General features: G+C 48.7%; 1 protein-coding gene across 8 annotated transcripts in view; it reads right to left on the bottom strand.

Moving 5' to 3' along the window:
* The window catches only part of SEPTIN11 (septin 11), an 89,694-nt gene that overhangs the window by 37,401 nt on the left and 31,631 nt on the right, over nucleotides 1-20,662 (bottom strand). For all 8 annotated transcript variants that reach the window (XM_055139539.1, XM_055139542.1, XM_055139541.1 and 5 more), the window contains exon 2: nucleotides 1,129-1,243. In XM_055139539.1, the coding sequence (XP_054995514.1) occupies nucleotides 1,129-1,243 (115 nt within the window). The remainder of the gene's footprint in view (nucleotides 1-1,128; nucleotides 1,244-20,662) is intronic.

Genomic DNA, 20,662 nt, shown 5'->3' with positions numbered 1-20,662 from the left:
CTCAGATTTATTTATCAGTTCGGTTCTGTTTTTCTGGGTCCCACTGGAGATGCTCAGGGCTTCCTCTGACTCTGCACTCAGGGATCACTCCTGGTGGTGCCTGTACCGGGGACGGACCGAGGGTCAGCTGTGTGCAAGGACAGTGCCCTCCCGCCTTGGGGTTTTATAAGGATAAACTTAGAGAAGAAAAAGGACCACGGGCAGAGGCCTACCGTCTCATGTCAAACCGACATGAATAAAATATATGAAGCTGCAAAGAAGTCAGATCTTTTGACCTTTTCCATTTATCTACCAAGAATAAACTGAGATCAATTTGAGAGTCAAGTCTAAGGACTATAGGTTAATTTAATAATTCAGGCAGAAAATTTACTTCAGTTATAAAACGGAATCTTAAATTGCCATTTGCTCTAGAAGCAAACACTGTCAACACCAGAGGTCTGTTGAAGTCAGCAGAGTGAGATTTTTCCTATTACAAGTAGCATGTCTTTAAAAAAGACGTCAATGGAGATGACCATGACACAGAAGTAAGTGACCCTCAAAACAACTATCTTCCAATGCCTCTGAATAAGCTTAGGCTGTATATACATCTGTTTCTTCTCTGTACTCCTTAGAGTCTAGTTAGGGTCTACATCCTCCCTCTATCCTCCTTCCCCTCCCCAAATCTTTTAATCTTATTTATTTTGGTTTTGGGTTCACACTTGGTGGTGCTCAGAGCTTACTTTACTCCTGACTGTGCACTCAGGTCACTCGTGGCAGACCTGGGGGACCATATGTGGTGCCAAGGAACTGAACCGGGTTTGCCGCATGCAAGGCAAGCACTCTACCCTCTCGTACTACCTCTCTGGCCCCTAAAATCTATTTTCATCACAATATTAAACCAACCACTTGACAGTATGGCAAAAATATCAACAACTCGGGTAACACCCCAAAGTGGGGCATTTACCCAACACATTTTCAGTCTCTGTAATTGTGTGATTAAAAAAAAAAAAGTGATAATTACTGTCCTGGTTTGTTTTTTTTTTTTTTAAAAAAAAGGTAAAAATATCACTTCCCTGGTTCCCCAAACTGCATCCCTCGGACAGCCACCTGCCAGCCCCCTCATTCGGCGGTGGGCGCGGAGTCACTCACCCACACACAGGATGTTGAAGCAGAAGCCTTGGGACGTGGACTTGTTGACCAGCTGGTCAGGGAGACTGTCGAACCCAACATGGCCGGAGAGGGACAGGTTTCGGAGCTCTTCATTCTGGAATGTCAAAAGAAATGTCTGAGCATTCCTGGACTTCGCCCATTCCAGACGCTCCTTCCACCCCCCCTTGTCAACATGTGCGGGCAGAGGGGCTTTGTCCCGGACCCTCGCCCACCCTGCCGCTGCTAACAGCCCCCAAGCCTTGAGACACCTCCCGAAGACAGTGTCCCCACACGCTCCCATTCCCTGATACAAGGTCCAGGGAACCTTGAGTTCCTAGCGGAGACGATTTCGGGGACGCACTAAGTGACATGGAAGACAAACAAACCAGCAACAACATACTTCAACCGTTTTGATAGTTTTCAGCTTGAGAAGAACTTTCAATCTCTGTGACTCTGCCTTTTCTGTTTGGGTGGAGGCGCTGTATTAGGGGACGAACCCCAGCTCCCTGTAAGTCCTCAGCGACTGAGAACTATCTCCCAATCAGCCCAGAACTCTAAAATTCTTTGGATTCATAAAGGAATTTTGAGAACTGGAGGACACATACTTGCTACAATTATGGAGAGATCTGTACCTACCCTAATGTACCCAGCATAGACGTCACCCCTGCCCTTCCCCTCTATCAGCCTGACACGCTTCCTAGGGCCTCTCCGAACAATTATTAATACAGGCTCTGCTCCCCCCAGATCTACCAGAATGAGACCTCCTTGCTGATGGAGACTGGGGCAAGGGAGTTACCATGTACACTTAAAAGGTAGGTAGCCAACCTTCCTTCCTTCCTTCCTTCCTTCCTTCCTTCCTTCCTTCCTTCCTTCCTTCCTTCCTTCCTTCCTTCCTTCCTTCCTCCCTCCCTCCCTCCCTCCCTCCCTCCCTCCCTCCCTCCCTCCCCTTCCTCCCTCCCTTTCCTTCCTTCCCTCCCTCGCTCCCACCCTCCTCCCACCCTCCCTCCCTCCCTTCCTCCCTCCCTCCCTTCCTCCCCTTCCTTCCTTCCTTCCTTCCTTCCTTCCTTCCTTCCTTCCTTCCTTCCTTCCTTCCTTCCTTCCTTCCTCCCTCCCTTTCCTTCCTCCCTCCCTCCCCTTCCTCCCTCCCTTTCCTTCCTTCCCTTCTTTTCCTTCCTTTCCTCCCTCGCTCCCACCCTCCTCCCACCCTCCCTCCCTTCCTCCTTCCTCCCTCCCTTCCTCCCTCCCCTTCCTTCCTTCCTTCCTCCCTCCCTCCCTCCCTCCCTCCCTTCCTCCCTCCCTTCCTCCTCTGGCTCTGCGCTCACTCTTTATGGTGCTTGGGGGACCCTATGAGGTGCCATAATTCAAACCTGGGTTGGCTTATGCAAGGCCAGTGCCTTATCCACTACACTGTCTCTCCAGTCCAGATTTATTCTGTCTTCTCAGATGGTACCACCTGCCTCCAAGACTCTGAATGCACCTCAGGGAAAAACTGTAAAGGCTTTATTCCCCAAAAAAGCTGTCTCTGACCTTCAATGACAATACTTTGGCTTTCATTTGAAACTTCAGAAACTAGATATCAAAAGCCTTCAGGAAGACAAGCCTCCCCATGTCGTCTAGCTGTGCTGACAAGAAAGTTTCTATGTAAAATCCTATAATTTGGGTAAGACATGAGTCTCAAAGTTCTCATTATTTATCAAAAAAAAAAATTGCCCAGTATCTCTTAGAATTTCTCAAAAGCCGGTTTTCTCTCTTACTGGTGTTGCATAACGATGAGAGTGATTTCTATTAATAACCCGGCTCTGCGCTTCCATCCTATATGGACAGAGAGACGTGATTCTCTACACGCCAGCACCTTTACAGCAACGTTCTGTGAACAATGGGAGGTCGAAGGCCCTTGCCAGCTCTAAAGCCCCGATTCTGTAAAATAAGACTAAACATCCCTTCCTGCACTCCACGGCGGCAGCTGCAGGTTCGAGGTCAAGGGGACAGAGAACAGATGCTGCGTCTATGAATAGTTCCCTAGAAACCTGCCAACACTGACTATGAAGCTCAGAGGGAGCACTTGGCCTTGGGCAGCCTGGCACAGCTGCGCTCCCTGCCCAGCCCTGGGTGTGCCCGAGAGGGGAGCGAGCCAGGCCCGAGGTTCTGGTGGCCGGTCCCTTCCTCCTCAGATACCTCCAAGGTTCTAGCGACAGGTATTTTTAGTACTTTCGGGTGTTTACCACATCCGCCAAGACAAGGCGAGGGCTGGGGGGAGTGAGATGTGCAGTGAGTCTGGTTTATATTTAGAATTTTCCATCCCAGCTGTGCGCCGGCGGCCGTGTGTCAGGCGAGGAGAAGCCACCAACCAGCCGCCTTTCCTGTGGCATCGCTGGCGTGAGAGACAAAGCCAGGAGGAGCCTCGTCTGCACGCCCTCAGCCCTGACCCACGCGGCGTTCTTGCCCTTCCAGCCCCGCCAGCCGGTCAGCGGGAGAGAGGGAAGGTAGCGGACAGCGGCCCAGCACTCTGGATGCCGCATCTCCGGGCGTCCAATTCAAAGACCCGTGCGTGCGTCAACGCGGTGAAAGACTCGGAATTCGCTGCGTCTCGCTCCCATCCCTGAGTCCCACGCTCCGCGTCGCCCGGCCTCACCATTTCCAAAACACAAGGAACCTCCCACACGCCCACTGAGTATTTTTATACCCACTGAAAGCCACAGACAAAATGAGGGGTTAGACAACCGTTTGGGTCTTGAAATTTGTGTGTGTGTGTGTGTGTGTGTGTGTGTGTGTGCATTTTGTTTTTAAAGTTTTGTCTTAGGAGTCTCTAGCTTCCAACTTTGCGATACGTGAGTCTGCTGGTGTCGTTTTTAAATACCCGAACTGAAGCCTAACTACCTGTCCCGAACGAGGGAAACCCCAAGAGTGACTGCGATGGGGTCATGGGAAACAAGAGGCTCCTCCTCCAATCCCTGCTCAAACACTGGCATGTGCTGTAGGAACATAAAGCGGCTCATAGACACGTGGCTCGTGGCACACATGGCTCCTGGCATACGTGGCTCGTGGCACACGGCGGCACAGAGTCCCAGCATGCCAACATCTACCTTCTGCTTTGGCTCCTCGGGCCTTTCTGTATATTCTCAATTCTCCCCATGATCACACACATGCGGAAAGGACTCTTAGGAAGTGAGTTTCTAATTCTGAACTCCGAGTTGCTGAACTGAATTTCGATCAAAAGAAAAATGCTCTTGGGTTGCAGGGTGAAGATGATCATACCTTCCAAATCCAAGCCCCCCGCCCCACCCCCATGGAGGAAGAGTCCTTTTCTGCTCAAGCACGCCCCTCACTCCCCTCTGCCGAGACCACCGCCCAGTGGCAACCCCGGCCTCCTGGCGGCCCCTGGCCACTGCTTCACTCCACAGCTTCGGGACTGTCTCTCAGCCTCACCCGCTTCCTTCTTCCTCTTCCTCTTCCTACCTGGCCGCCATGGTGATCAACATTCAAACACTCGACCCACATGCTTCGGTGAGTCATCTCGGGGACAGTCCCAAAGCTCCTCCTTCCGCTGAGACCCACTCACCCCAGGGGGCATCTCACATGGCATGAATGAGGCCAGGCTGAAATACAACGTTTCATTCAGCCTGGTCTTGTTAATAACACAGATGCCTTAAAAAAAAAAATTACCCAATCAACTTTGAATGAAACATCACTCAAGGGCCTGGTCAGGTTCTTTGGCTTTCAAGTTGCAGTTCTGACAACCTTTGACAAAACGGGTAAGGATTTCTGGGACTACCCCAGGTTTTTCTCCATCAGTTTCCTTGCACGATTTTCTCTATCTGAAAGGGTCTTTTAGCCAGTGTTGACACACCCACTGAGAGTGTGTCCCCACCCTTGTTTTTACTCTGAGATCTCAGCATTACTCTCAGGAAAGAACGCTCGATAAGGCAACTCTGTGATCATCATCATACAAGCTAACATTCGTTGATCCTTTCCAATAATTCAGAAATGCCCCTTCAAAAAATTAGAAATTGAGTTTCCATTTGACCCAGCTATACCACTTCTGGGAATATATCCCAGAGAGGCAAAAAAGTATAGTCAAAATGACATCTGCACTTATATGTTCCTCACAGCACTGTTTATAAAAGCCAGAATCTGGAATAAACCCGAGTGCCCGAGAACAGAGGACTGGTTAAAGAAACTTTGTTGCATCTACACAAAGGAATACTATGCAGCTGTTAGAAAAGATGAAGTCATGAACTTTCCATTTAAGTGGATCAACATGGAAAGTACCATGCTAAGTGAAATGAGTCAGAAAGAGAGAGACAGACACAGAAAGATTGCACTCATCTATGGAATATAAAATAACAGAATGGGAGACTAACACCCAAGAATAGTAGAAATAAGTACCAAGATGTTGGCTCCATGGCTTGGAAGCCGGCCCCACATGCTGGGGGAAAAGGCAGCTCAGATAGAGAAGGGAACACCCGTAAACTATGGTTGGAGGACCCACTTGGAATGTGCTGAAAGTAGACTATAGATTGAACAGGATGGCCACTCAATACCTCTATTGCAAATCACAACACCCAGAAGGAGAGAGAACAAAAGGGAATGCCCTGCCACAGAGGTGGGGTGGGGGGTGGGGAGAGGAGGCGGGGAGGGATACTGAGATCATCGGTGGTGGAGAATGGGCACTGGTGGAGGGATAGGTTGCACATTGTATGACTAAAACACAAACACAAAAATATGCAAATCTGTAACTGTACCCTCACGGTGATTCACTAATAAAAAAATAATAAATTTAAAAAAGAAAAAGAAAGGCCCCAAAAGTAAACAAGTCAGGAGTGTTTTAAAAAAAAAAAAATCTTAAGACAATTTTATGAGCTATTATTACTATTATTACCCAGCCTCAACTACACGTGAGAAAAAGGAGACATAGTATTGAGTCATTTGTCTTGAGAAAAAGGAGACACGGAATTTTAGTAATCTGTCTCATCGTATCAAACCATTAGTCCCGTGAGAAGCTGCAATTTGAACCCAGGAAAGCCGGCTCCAGAGTCCAGAGTCCTCAGACGAGGTCGCTCCTGTCTCCTGAGGCCCTGAGTCCCCAGGGAACCCAAACCCCGCAGGCAATCCTGCCGCTGTAAACGCGGTAACGTGCTGGGCAGCGCTAGTACGGCAAGCAGGGGCTGTGTCTGGCACACGGCTGGCCCAGGTTCCATCTCTGGTACCCGGCATGTTCTCCCGAGCCCCACCGGGAGTGATCCCTGCGTGCAGAGCCAGGAGCAAGTCCTGAGCCCCCAAACCAAATAAATAAATAAATAAATAAATAAATAAAATATCTTCTGTTAACATGGGGGAGGGGGTGCGGGGAGGGAGTCTTCCAAAAGTTTAATTCTTTGGAAACTATAGAGGTATGAGCTGAAAAAAACAGAATTGACAAAGTAACTATGTTATCAGTTCCGGCAATGCCAAAGTGAAATTGATTGATTGACTGATTGAGTTTTGTAGCTGTGGCCTATGATGCCGGTAATTTGGCTTAGTTCTGACAGCTGCTGAAATAAAAGTGCCACGGAAGGGCCACAACATACAATACAGCTACAGAGATGAACTTGAGGCAGTCCTCCCCTTGTTACTCCATACAGGGCGGGTTTGTACCGAGACACTTCCCTGGCCCACCCCGACCTACAAATAAATTATGATGCAACTTTATGGTACAAAATCAGATTGCAAAACTTTATTGACTTGACAACCTTATTTTTCTCTTTTGGAAAGATCGCCATAATTGTATGCCTGTTCATTCAAAACACTCACTCAAAAGAACTAAGGAAACAAAAACATTACTTTGTTCTTATTGATAACATCCAGTCAGGGTTTTAAAGGTTCTACAATGTAGCAGTGGAATCCAAACTCACTTAAGTAAATGTACTACTATGGAAGATAAATGTAATAAAACCATGGGGCCAGAGAAATAGCAGTGGGTACGATGCTTGCCTTGCAGCTGGCTGACCTGGGCTCAATTCCCAACATCCCAGATGGCCCCCTGAACCTGCCATGAATGATTTCTGAGCACTGTGCCAAGAGTAATCCCTAAGCACAGAGCCAGGAGTAAACTCGAAGCACCCTCAGGTGTGGGTCCAAAACAAACTAACAACAAAAACTAATAAAACCAGTGACTAACAGTTTGGGCGATACGGAGTGAAGAGGCAGGGCAAGAGATGTGACTTTTCACTCGGCAAGTCAGGGGATATATTTTAGGAAGGTTTTAGGGAAGAACAATGTTCTCCAGATGAAAAGGAAATCTAAAGTGCAACTTGTAAAATAAATGCCTTTCAAATAAGGGTTAACTACGCCCATGGAAATATACACCTCAAAGTTTATAGTCAACAAGTTTTTAAAAGGACAGACCAACATCTACATTCTGGGGGTCCCACAATACCAAATCTTGCTTATCCCGAAGGGCAGTAAAATGTCTGCGATGGGACAGTCATGGGTCCCAATTCCATTTCTCTGTCCAAATGCCTTAATCTCCACCCCCCTGCCCCACCCCATCAGTGAAAAACTTTGCGGGGCAGGGTGGTTGGGAGCCGCCGAGGAAATGGCACAGGTGAGAATCCCTGCCCTTCACAGGACTCAGGGAACGGGTGTCCTTTCCCTTAAGCCCGGTGGGGGGACAAGATGGTTTCAAGGGTCACATACGCAGTGAATCAGGCGAAGTTCTGCTGGGTTTGCCAGTAGAAGCTGTTCTCAGCAGGGCTCTCGGATTAAGCAAGACAGAAAAAATCACAACAGGAGCTAGAGTGAGCAAAAATAAATAAATAAGTGGAAGAGATGAAGCGGCCTCTACGATAAAAGAAAATCCTCCCTAAATAAGCAAGGCACGGACACAGCTGGGGCAAGCCAGAGAACTACATTCTTGTCTGCACGGCTGGAAACCATTCGAGATGTTCAACCGCCACTTTTCAACTATAACCCAACCCGGGGCCTCCTGAGCTGAGCCAGGTCTGCACAGATGGGTTTCATTCAACGTGCGCAAGGGGAAGAGTCATCCACCTCTTGGCTTTGACAACCAAATGCTTCCTAGCTACGTAGGGCTAGAGCTGGTCCTTATCAAAGGAAGGAACAAAAAAGGTTGTAGAGGATGGGTATTTTAATGTATACTGAAACAAGTTTCCGTTTCACCCGAAAAAGCAGATGTTATATTTTTGGTTTAGAAATATTGTGCCACTTTAAAATTTAAATTCTTTAGGGGGGGAGAGATGGGGGATGTTGGGGCCTCTTCCAGCATTGCTCAGGCAACTCCTGACTCGGGTCACTCACTTTTTGTGGCGCTCGGGGTCCCTACATGGTGCCAAAGAGCAAAATCCAGGGTCATACAAGGTAAGCGCCTTAAGCCATGTACTATCTCCCCAGCCTCTAAAATTGAAATCTTCTTTCATCTTAGAGGGAACTTCTTTCATGTGGTCATTGAGTGCTGGACTTTGTTTATAAAAAGTAGTAATGACATTCTTTGCAGAGCCTCAGTTTATGAACAATAATTATATTTATTAGTATAAGTCACTTAATCGCTAAGGTGATGTTTCCTCATCTGTAAAACGAGATTTAACCAAATCACCTCAAGCAAAGTATTTCATGCTAATTCTATAGCTTCTCAAGTTAAGAAACTGGAGATGCGTAAGTGCAATTCTGTCATTTTACTTGAGGAAAGCCAGTCCAGGGTGAAAAATCCTTGGTGGTATATTTTCCCTTGCCAGATTAGAATGGCTCAATTTATAAATGATCTTTGAAAGGGGCCTTTCTATCAGGTATCCTGTGAAACTCTAAGAAACTCTAAACCTTACAGTAATCTGCATGCATTTTCTACCTGAGCTTTTCATTTATGCTTAACTGCATAACTTGGATTTGCTTGTCTTATTTTTCAGTAAAAGTTATGCACCCACCCTTTACAATCATCTTGCTTAAAGTCGATGTTTCTCTGTCGACTCTATTTGCAATCTTCCAGAAGATATTTGAAAAGATTTATAAGCTTAAAACAAAACATAGGAAATAACTCCTCCCTGTAAGTTCACTGCCTGTCTTCAAAAATAAATCTTGAATCATGCTTCTATTTACCCCACAAATATTCAACATGTGTCCTTGATACTTTGCTGAAAGACAGTTGTTTCTCCTCTCCTTAGACCAGTAGCGGAAGAAAACAAGCATCACAAACTTAGTCTGGTGGGCTAGTCAGATTTTAATCAAACAGCCAGAAAGCACCAGGTGCCACGTAACCTTAGAACTCATGCGACTGTTATTCTCCAGTGAATCCACCAAACTAGAGAACTTGATTCAAACACAGTTGATTCATCCGCAGGACTGTCAGACTAAATTCAGTGGATCGCTCCTGTGTAAAGCTGACATGTGTGTGTTTTATGTACTTACACGAAAATAAAGAGTCTCTCAGAGGAGCCTGAGGGGACGGAGCAGTAATGACTAAGACTCACTCCTTAAGAAAAAAGGTCCAATCTGAACGGGACTGATGTCGCGTCCTGAGCTAAGCCCCCGCCGCCCTCTCCCCCTGGAGATGGACATTTGGAGCACCGCGGAGACATGGACCACCCCTTCCTGCATCTTAGGTTGTGTCTTTATTTTAAGGTCCTGTTTCAGTCGGGCAGATGATGAGAGAGGCCAAGGGCAGAACGTGCATCTTCGCGCATGAAGCCAGGGGCTGACCATGGAGGAATCCCGACCTCATAAACTAGCCACGCAGTCTCCTCAGTGCCGACTGCTCTCGGCTGTGGATGCACACGCTCCTCTACATCCTACGGAGCGCGGGGCTGGCGCCGAGTTCTCTTTGAAAGAAAGGAAAAGTTGGAGGGAGATGGAAAACGCCCTTGTTTCCCATGCAAAAGGAAAAAAGAAATGCAAAGTATGGAATGCAAAGTATTAACTCAAACCACAACTATGAAGTTTGCAACCAGGATGTTTTCAAGGCGAGGCATAGCTGCTGTGGTGACTTCCAGTGCAAAATTCCCGAAGCATCTGTCTGTGGGGACCGCGTTCCTGAAGGCTGACTAGGGCAACATTTGCCACTCCGCCTGACCTCTATACCATCAAGTCCTAAGGCTGGAGCCAAGAAAACCCCCCACGGAGAATGACTCACACAGGCCACCGGACAGGAAGCCAGGAAGAGAGGAAGGGCTAGGGAGAAAACTACAAACTGTTGAGCAAAGAACCTGAGAGCTTCCCACTGCTGGAAGAGGTCTGAGCGGGTGGGGAGCAGGCCCCAAATCAAAGCCAGGTATCTGCTCTGCCCAAACTGGGGGCACCCCAAAAACATCACCCCAAACAGAAACATTTGGATTGACTGCATGTTCCCAATTCAAGGACTCAAATAATTCTCTCGAAAGACTCTCAGAAACCTTTGCAGATTCTTGCAAAAACTTTGTGATTACATGGGGCTGGAGCGACAGCACAGCGGGTAGGGTGCTTGCTTGCCTTGCATAGCGCAGACCCGGGTTGATCCCAGGCACCCCAGTGATCCCTGATTGCAGAGTCTAGAGCGAGTTCTGAGCACTGCTGGGTGTGACCCAAAAAGAAAAAAAGGATTGTGGTTACAGGGGTTCTTGGAGGGGGGGGAGTGCTAGCAGGAATAAAGGGATAATTTTAACTCCTAAATGAGTTTGCCTGTGTATGCTTAATTACTACCCCAAAACTTCTCTCACATATGTATATTTAAAATTTTTTAAATCAGTGTTCTAAATGTTTCTCAATAAAATTAAAAATCTCTTCAAAGGAGGTTAAAACTTCCATTTTGATTACAGTGAATAGGTTGGAGACAGGATGAAATCTATAAGGACTTCATTGTCCTAATGACAGAATCACGCCTCCCGGAAAGGGGAGGCAGAAAGCAGAGGGGATGTCTTACACACAAAAGCCGCAGACGCAGGGCAAACTCTGCCAGTGCTCCCGGCAGGCCTCGGGGAAGCCATGCAACGTCTCATCCTCAGTTTCATATCTCACAGACCCACTGCAAGAATTAATTAACACAACTCTCTAGCCGCAACTCATATTACACATTTGCTGGATGACCTCATCCTTGCCCACTGCCTTAGGGACCGACTCAGGGCACACCTCCCAAGACCTAGCCCCAGCCCCAGCTCTGTGGGTACAGGCGTGGACAGGCCCAGGCTGGCCCAAGTCCACAATCCCAAATGGGGCTCATCCTCCGGCCACCCCTTACTCAGTTCCAACCTGTCCTTCCTCCTGATGAACAAAGGCCCGGTGGGAACACAACAAATTTGATGGGAAAACTGCACAGAAGCCCAGCAAGCTCCGTGCGTGGAAACAAGGACACAAAAGGCTCAACTGGCACCACCCAGCATGGGGACCCGACAGACACAGAAAGATTGCACTCATCTGTGGAATATAAAATAACATAGTGGGAGACTAACACCCAAGACTTGTAGAGATAAGGATTAGGAGGTTTGCCCCACAGCTTGGAAACTGGCCTCACATGCTGGGGGAAAAGGCAGCTCAGATAGAAAAGGGAACACCAAGTAGAGGCTGTTGGGAGGACCCATTCGGGTTGGAAGATGCGAGCTGAAAGTAGACTATAGACTGAACATGAAGGCCACTCAATACCTCTATTGCAAACTACAACACCCCAAAGGAGAGAAAGCAAAGGGGAAGGCCCTGCCGCAGAGGCAGAGTGGGGTGGTGGGGGGTGGGGTGGGGGTGGTGAGAGGGATACTGGGATCACTGGTGGAGAATGGGTACTGGTGGAGGGATGGGTAAACGATCACTGTATGAGTGAAATGCAAACACAAAAGTTCATAAGTTTGTAACAGTGCATCACAGTGACTCTCTAATAATTTTTTAAAATGAAATTAAAAAAAATAAATTAAAAAAATAAAGAGCAGTATTAAGTAAATTTGTTTGTCCCTGCCAAGGGGCCAGGTCTGTGGGGGCACTGGTCACAATGGTGGCGGGATCGATGGTGCTGGAACATTACCTGCCTGGAACATCTATTATAAACAACTCTGTAAATCAGGGTGGTTTACATGTTTGAAAAATAGCAAAGAAACGAAACAAACAAGCAAACAAAATGAATGGCCAGCTGAGAGAAATGTCCGTGAGCAGAGGCCCGGGTTGATCCCCAACACGACCGGTCCTCCGTGTACCACCAGGAGCCACCCCCAAGCACTGAGTTGGGAATAGCCCGTGAGCACCCCAGGTGGAGCCCCCAAACTGAAACCAAGCCAAAGCCAGCGCCCAGCCAGGGTACTGCCTAGCATCTGAGCACTGGTCTGGGATGCGTGAGGCCCAGGGTGTGCTCCCTGGCGTCACAAGGCTTAGAAACACTCCTCGTCACAATGAAATTCCGTAAAAGACAGTGCCGAGAGGGAGGGAGTGAAGCGAAGAGATTCCCCAGAAGATGCCCACAGGCCTGGCCCCGGAGGGGGTGAGCTGGGGTGGGGAGAGGGAGTGAAGGGAACAGTAGCTCTGTCACTGAGTCACCGAGTGTGACAGCCCAAAACTTGTAAAACACAGGAGCACTTTCCCCCCTCCCCCTTTCAGGCAACATTTTTTGGGGGGGTGCCACACTCAGTGATGCTCAGGAATTACTCCTGGCACGCTTAGGGGACCATATGGGATGCTGGGGACCAAACCCGGTCGACCATGCAAGACAAATGCCCTCCCTCCCGCCGGACTATCATTCCAACCCCAACATATGTGTGCGTGTGCGTGTGCGTGTGCGTGTGTGTGTGTGTGTGTGTGTATACACACAAAGTCTACTTAAACTGTGGCAGCTTAAGTCTCCCTGATACCACATCTAACAACAAAAGAATTTCCCCGAAGCTTCTCAGGGCCAGTCTCTCTTTCCAAGTCCAAGTGATGAAGGCCTGTAGCAGCCGAACGCTGTGAAGTGCTGACGGGGAGGAAGCCTCACGTTGGGGGATGACAAGGCCCACATGTGCATTCCAGGGGCTCGGACGCAGCTTGCAGGGCTCAGGGGAGGACAGGGTGGGAGGAAAGCAATGTGACAAATGGGCGAAAAGTATTCCGAACGGCAGGATGGAATGAGAAACACATGCTCCCGCCGCGCTCTCCCTCCGCTCCACGTCGCAGACGCGTCGAGAAGCCCCTCCACGGCGACCCACCGAGGACGGCGACCGGGAAACCCAGCGGGGAGGGTCCCTCGCCACTCCCAAGCCTTCTGGCTTCCCGCCGGGCTCCCAAGTAACCCAACCTCATTCCAGACACACCCCCCACCTCGCAGGGGACAAGACACCCGACTGTCTCCCAGTGAGCTGCTCTGAGGGTCACCCTGGTCCTCCTGCCTTGCCTTCCCCACACGGTCTCCCCATCAGGCAAGCTCTGCACAAACAGCCATGAACAGGAATCCGGTGACAGCGCAACCTCAGCGGTGGGAAGTTTATTTTTCTTTACATTTTTGATTCCATTTACATGGTGATGTACAAAGTCATTCAAAGTTGAGTTTTAGGCACCCTGTGCTCAGGCTCCAATCACAGCCCGAGGGCCAACTTCCCCCCCCCCAACACCCCCAACCCCCCACCCCCCCAGCCAGGCATGTTCTTCAGTTCAGCTGTGGCTTGGATCTCCTGCCTCAGGGTGTTAACTGCAGTGTGGGTAACTACCACCGCGAGACACCACCGTGCACCCAAGGCCCTGCCCTGCCCCCTCACCCCATCCTCCCCCTCTTACTACCATCAGTTACAAGATTTATCTTAACTGTTTTTCCCTTCTTCTATAGAGTTCCTGATCAAATCCAGGGCCATATGCGAGCAAGGCACGTGCTCTACCCACTGAGCTACACCCCCGGACCCTCCCTCTTCTCAACCTTTTCCGTACACTTCAAACTCAATGCCTCAGTGTTGTGTATTTGAAAAATACCATGGTTTGGTTCTTCTATTTCTAGTCACTGAATGCATTCATCAGCAAATAGTAAAATATGGACGGGACACTTCCTTCCCTGGGCCTCCATTTCTGTCACCAGATATAAATTAGTGACTTCCGTTGGGGAAGATATCACTTATTTTTGTTTCTTTCCGACAATGGAAGGAGTTTTCGGTTACGGCAATGGCCGTGTATTTAAGGGTAGGAACTGAGAAAGAAGAAAAAAAAGGAAAAAAATCCAAACCAACCCAAAGGCAGTCACAAACGAAACAACACAAAGGCTATTTCAGTCACAAGCTGGACTCTTTATGCCTCAGTGCAGCCTCCGTTCCCAAGTCAGCCCAACCTAGAACGCCTCTGAGGGCTGATCTACTTCTGGTTCCTAAAAAACTTAAGACTCCCCAAAATGAACAAGCCCAAGGTAAATCTATTTGGGGTGGACATACGCACAAATTTCAACATTTAATTTCATTCTGCAACATTATTAAATAGTCCTGGCCAAAATCCCAAAGCATTCCTAAATTGTGTCAAGCTGCATCTCACGCTGAACCTGGCTGAAACAGCAGCCGGAAGGCAGAGGGTGTTTAGGTAAGGTCGGGGCAAGCATCTCCTCGCCCTGTACCACACTGCTGCAAACACGGTGGCATGACATGACACCTACTTATTCGCTCTGGCTCCTAGAGGTCAGAGGCTGGGTGTGACTGAGCTGGTTCCTCCGCTCAGGATATGACAACACTGAAATTGAGGCACTATCTCGGCTGAATTCTCCGCCTGGTAGCCCTGGGTGATGAAGTCCACAAAAGAGTTCATTCAGAGAGCTGAGAGTTCAATTCCTGCCAGTGGAGGGGCGCGGTCCTCTCTCCTCCTCAGTGGCTGTCACTCAGGGGCTGCACAACGTTTAAAATACTCCCCCAAAGTTACTAAGACACTTTCCCCCTTTGTTTGGGGCCACGCCCAGCAGTGCTCAGCACTTACTCTTAGCTCCGTGCTTAGGAGTCATTCCAGGCAGGGTCTGGGGACCATATGGGGCACCGGGGATTGAACCCAAGTTGGCCGTTGGCAAGGAAAGTGCCAAACCCACCGTAGTTACTATTCTCCAGGCCCGGCCACTTCTTTCAAGCCCCAACACAGAATTCTCCCCGGCCAGCTAAGAGGGCAAGTCTCCTTCAAGAAGGTCCAACCCCTCGACAGGAACTGACAGTGTCCATCCGTCCCACACAGGATAACCTTATCTAAAGTCAGCTATTTCATAATGTAATCAGGAGTCTTGTTTATACATATGCTTATAGAATGATTTTATATATATTTGTTTTCTATATTTATATTATATATGAGATACATTGATGTGATGCCCTTATGTTTCGCTCATGTGATTTTAGAACAGACTAAGTAAACATGATCCTCAAAGAAACCATACCTATATCACCAGGGGGCAAAGGACACAAACTCATGAATGCAGAGTTAGACTGGGTCTCTCCCAAATGTGGTACTGTAACTAGCCAGAAAGTCCACTTACAGGCTAAAATCATTCTATAATGAAAGTAACTTTACAAGTATTTAAATACAGATGACCACAATAGCAGAAGGATTGCAAGGGCTACCCAGGAAACATATGTCTCGTTAGGGAGGCGAGTGAGGAGAGAAAACAGGCCAACTGTACCGTATTTCCTGATGAAATGCACCGACCGTATTTCCTGATGAAATACACCGCCTCGCTTACCAGCGTGAGAGCGAGAAGGTTAATAAAAAGCAAGGCTTTCTTAGAAAAGGTCAGCTGGGGCTTAGTCACGATCAGGTCATTTAAGATTTGGGGAGCGGCAGAAAAGGAGCCGTGGAGACGGGAGGAAGCAAGCCAGCCTGCCCAGGGAGGGAACGGGCACGGAGACCAATGACCTGGGAAAACTCAGGAATCCTTCAGAGTAAAGGACTTTTCACGGTGGTTCACATTTCAGTTTGCTGGAACTCCTTCTTAAAGTCAGGAAGACACATACAAGCAACACATAACTCAACACTTACATGTCCAGGATCTGACACGGGGGCATTCAAATCTGGAGGGGGGCAGAGGCCCAAACAGGACGCAGCCACGTTCTGAAAAAGCTTTCTGTGTCCTCCCACCCAAACTTACAAACATCTTCCCCGCACACCACAGGATCTTGAGTTACAGAACTGCCTTTTAGCCAAGGTTTTTATACAGATTATCATTTTGGCACACTTCCAAATGGCAAGACCAGCTATTGGCTACAAGTCTCCTTCAGGGCTCTTTAAAAATAATGCCCTATCTTGCAAAGGACCCAGGCTGACAGTCAGGGCTACAATTCCTGCTGGTCTCATCAAGCTGAAGCTTTCTTATTTCTTCCTTACTGTGTTCTTCGCCCAAAATAGCACTGTAGCACTGTCATTCCATTGTTCATCAATTTGCTCAAGTGGGCACCAGTAACGTCTCCATTGTGAGACTTGCTGTTACTGTTTTTGGCATATCGAATACACCACGGGGAGCTTGTCAGGCCCTGCCGTGCGAGCGGGATACTCTCTCTCGGTAACTTGCCAGGCTCTCCGAGAGGGACGGAGGAATCGAACCCGGGTTAGCTGCGTGCAAGGCAAACACCCTACCCGCTGTGCTATCTCTCCAGGAGAGCCAATGAACCCCTGAAAATATACGTACTCTCACTAGCAGATCAGACTCCGTTCTGCCTTACCACGTCAACTGCACATCCTAAAAGCATCATCTCAATGTAGCAGAAAGTTCACTCAGGGATTTTTCTCAGACATGCTGGTGTGCTTAGGAAAGCAGACCCAGGAGGTTACATTACAATGTTCCTCCGCTCGCAAATGTTTCCTATTGATGGATGGTTTTAGAGGCGGGCTTACTCGCCTCAACCAGCTAATGCAAAACAAACCTTCTTTTCACATGCTGCCACAGGAGAAGGTTCCCACAGTCCCCTCCACTCCTGCCATTGTTTCTTAAAGGGGCACCTTCATTGGCATGATTATGTTATTGCTGAATAATCAGGTGGGACTCAACTAGGACCCTGGGAAACTGCTAAGACATGCAACAGTCTGTTATAAAATCCCATCAACCCTCAAAATAAATGACAAAATATGTGAACTAGCAGAGGCTACGTTCTCCTGCACACTGTTCACACCGACACAAAAGGAAGCCTGACCAGCGGCCAGACGGCTCAGCCACGGCTCCGGTTCCACTTCACTGCTCCCAGATTAACAGATTAAGAGTTAGGGGCTGCGTGGACGGGAACACATTTCTGACCGTCTTTGAGAGCACGATTGCAGGGAGGCGTTAGGCTGGAATCAAACCTTGAAAGATTATAGCGTGGCAAATGACCCTTGCTGTTAATTCACATCTACCGTAGAAAGGAGACACTGAGACCGTTCACGGAGACCCAGGGTGAAAGAAAGAACAGAATTAGCCAAGTTCGGGCCCTGATCCAAGGAGCTGCCACTAAACTCTTCCAGAGCCTAATGGGTCATTAGAATAATTATTATTCATGGAATGAAAATGAAAGGCAGGCAAGGGGAAATAAATGATAATGACACTGGCAAAAACAAGAACAATTTTGGCCATTTGGAGCCGAGGACAATCCTGGCCTCTGTCCCTTCCATATGGAGAGGGTCAAAGCCTCTATCTTTTGTCATCGTGGCTTTGCAGAGTCAAACCCCTCTTACCACAACTGCACCAACTCCGTGTACGTAGACTGGTCATTGCCAAGAGGGGGTTTACTGCAGAATGGCAGCTGCAACCACCAATCAGGAACGAGGCCTGGCAGCTGTCCCCGGGGGTCCTTCTCAGGCCAGCTTCCTACCCACCCTTCAGGTCAGGTACTAAAGATTCAGAAGACAGCGGCACAGCACAAGCCATGAGGCTGCCTGCAGGCAGATTCGCAGACGATCCCTCTAAAGCCAGGACCCCTGAGGGCAGAGAGGCCCGGCGCCTCAGCCCCCAGGACAGGAGGTCTCCCCTGCCACCGCAGTCCACAGCAAGGTGGAGGAAAGTGGACTGACAGCTTTGAAAACCAAATCCCTGAAGAATCAAGTTGAAAATATTCAGAGAAGGAAAAAGTGGAAACGGGCTCTAATTCTCTTAACCAGAAAACCAGAAAGAGGGGCTGGAATATTTCCCTTGATCCTCAGTCAAAATATAATCTGAGCACTTATGCCAAGATCATCCCTCGACTTCCAGGCAAAATAATCTCTTCTTCAGTAAGCCTTTCCGAGACCTTTAAATAAGACACTGGTGCTCTGGGTCAGAGACAGTACAGGACACTTGCCCTGCACGCTGCTGGCCCGGGCTCGACCCCCAGCATCCCATACAGTTCCCAGCACGGCCAGGAGTGATCCCTAAATTCAGAACCAGGAGTTAGCCCTGAGCAGTGCACAGTATAGCCAAAAAAAAAATTTTTTTTTTTTGCTTTTTGGGTCATACCCAGCGATGCTCAGGGGTTACTCCTGGCAGTGCTTGGGGGACCATATGGGATGCCGGGGATCGAACCCGGGTCGGCCTCATGCAAGGCAAACGCCCTACCCACTGTGCTATCGCTCCGGCCCCATGGCCAAAAATTTTAAAAAAGGAAAAAGCTACTATTGCTCTCTATTTTACCACGCTTGACTGTATTTCAGCCTCCAGTCACTTCCGTCCCTAACAGGATGCTTCATTGCCACTGATGAGTAGCCCCAGATAATGTCAGCTTCTGAGGACAGGAGCCCTTCCCCACACCTGGCTCTCATCCTCCCCTGCCAGTCACTGGTAGCCAGTGGGCTATGCTTCAAAGGCAGTCTCCGTTTTCTCAGCTTTAACGTCCCTCCCCCAGACAACTGTCACAGCACTCGCCGTGGGCTCGAAAGCCAGGGTGTGTCAGATACAGGTGAGGTTTAAGAAGGCTCTTGGCACATAGACAGGAAGACACGCAGGCTCCGGCTACATGCCTCAGTGTGGACCCTTGCCAATGCTTAGTGGCAACTGTGCCTCGCTGGCGGTCAAACCCAACGGCACATGGGACCCAGTCTGCGAGAGCTGAAGTATTTATACAGCACTTTATACTACCGCCATCACTACTACGCGCGCACGCACAGACAGACACACGCAGACACACACGCCAAACAGCATCCTATTTTACACTGAGCAGTTTTATAAACTTTTGTGTTAAAATGTGCATGCATGCACGCACACACACACACACACACACACACTCACACTCACAAACCCCACGCTCTCCTGGACACTTTCCATTGATTTCCGTCATCTTTCCCAATTCCCTGTGAGTCCGTACTACTTCATTCCCTTAACCTTGTGGAGGCAGCTGGGGGCACTGGTGGGTCCCCAGGGCTGAGGCAGCCAACAGCCGGCTGCCCTGGCCACAAGGTGAGTCAGGCTGAGAGTCTCGAGGAGCTGCTTCCGCTCAACCTTCTACAACCGACAGCCCTTAGTAGGCGTCAGAGCCTCCAAGAGGATACTCGAGTCCACTCTCAGGTGAGAAACAGTAGCAGAGGCAGCCTTGGCCCAAGCCACCACTGGGAGCATGAATGGCCAGTGGAAGCTTAAGGGAAGAGGGACAACTGAAGCCACACACAACTGAGATAGAGTGCGTGCGTGTCCAACACCAATTGCTGAAATGTGTTTTTTGTTTGTTTGTTTGGAGGCCACACCCGGGGACGCACAGGGGTTACTCCTGGCTCTGCACTCAGGAATTACTCCTGGTGGTGCTCAGGAGACCATCTAGGATGCCGGGGATCAAACCCGGGTTGGCAACATGCAAAGGAAATACCCTACCCACTATACTATTGCTTAGGCCCTAAAATGCATTTTAACATTAGTTAATCCTGAAGATTATAAATCTGAGCAATGTACAGCAACCACATATTCTCATTGATCCAAAAAGCAAAGATTTTTCTTATTTTTCTCTGACAATGCTAAAAAAAAAAAATAAAAACAGTTACAGAGAAAAAGTCAACTGGTGCTTGTGAGAGAAGACGCAAAGAAAGTGTCAGCGCTGAGACAACAGAGATGTGCGACAGGACCAGGTGGCAGCACTGACTGGAACCACACGCTAACTGCAGAAATTCTCATCCCCAAACTGCGGCCTTGCCTGGGACGGGCTGTGGGCCACATGGAGGGTGCGGTGGTGTCACATGACCCGAAGGCAAGGACAACTTTCCCAAATCCACCCAAGCCAACTAATTCTGAGCCAGTATTTCCCAGTTCAACACTGTTGGTGGGAAATGTCCACTACACTGGTGAAGAGAAGGGTCTGGAACACCGTATGACCAGAGTCCAATCATGAACAACTTTGTACCTATATCTCACACTGTTTTAATAATAACCACACACACCCACCCACACACACACACACCCACACACACACACCCACACACACACCCACACACACACACACACACACAAGCCCCAAAAAAAGAAATTCCTATAGCTTCCTCCTCAGTGTCCCACAGATCTGGGCTTCTTTTTTCAACTTTTTCCACCACGACCTGGTGTACGTAAGTATAGAAAATGGGCAGACCAACAGAGACTGGCACACATCCAAAAGAACAAAAGCAACCGCTGTTGGAGAGGATGTGGGGAGAAAGGGACCCTTCTACACTGCTGGTGGGAATGCCGGCTAGTTCAGCCCTTTTGGAAAACAGTATGGAC

Source organism: Sorex araneus, chromosome 5 (genome assembly GCF_027595985.1).
Source record: "Sorex araneus isolate mSorAra2 chromosome 5, mSorAra2.pri, whole genome shotgun sequence".
NCBI classification, from domain to species: domain Eukaryota; kingdom Metazoa; phylum Chordata; class Mammalia; order Eulipotyphla; family Soricidae; genus Sorex; species Sorex araneus.
The sequence above is the reverse complement of the archived record's forward strand: the minus strand, read 5'-3'. Positions and strand labels throughout refer to the sequence as shown.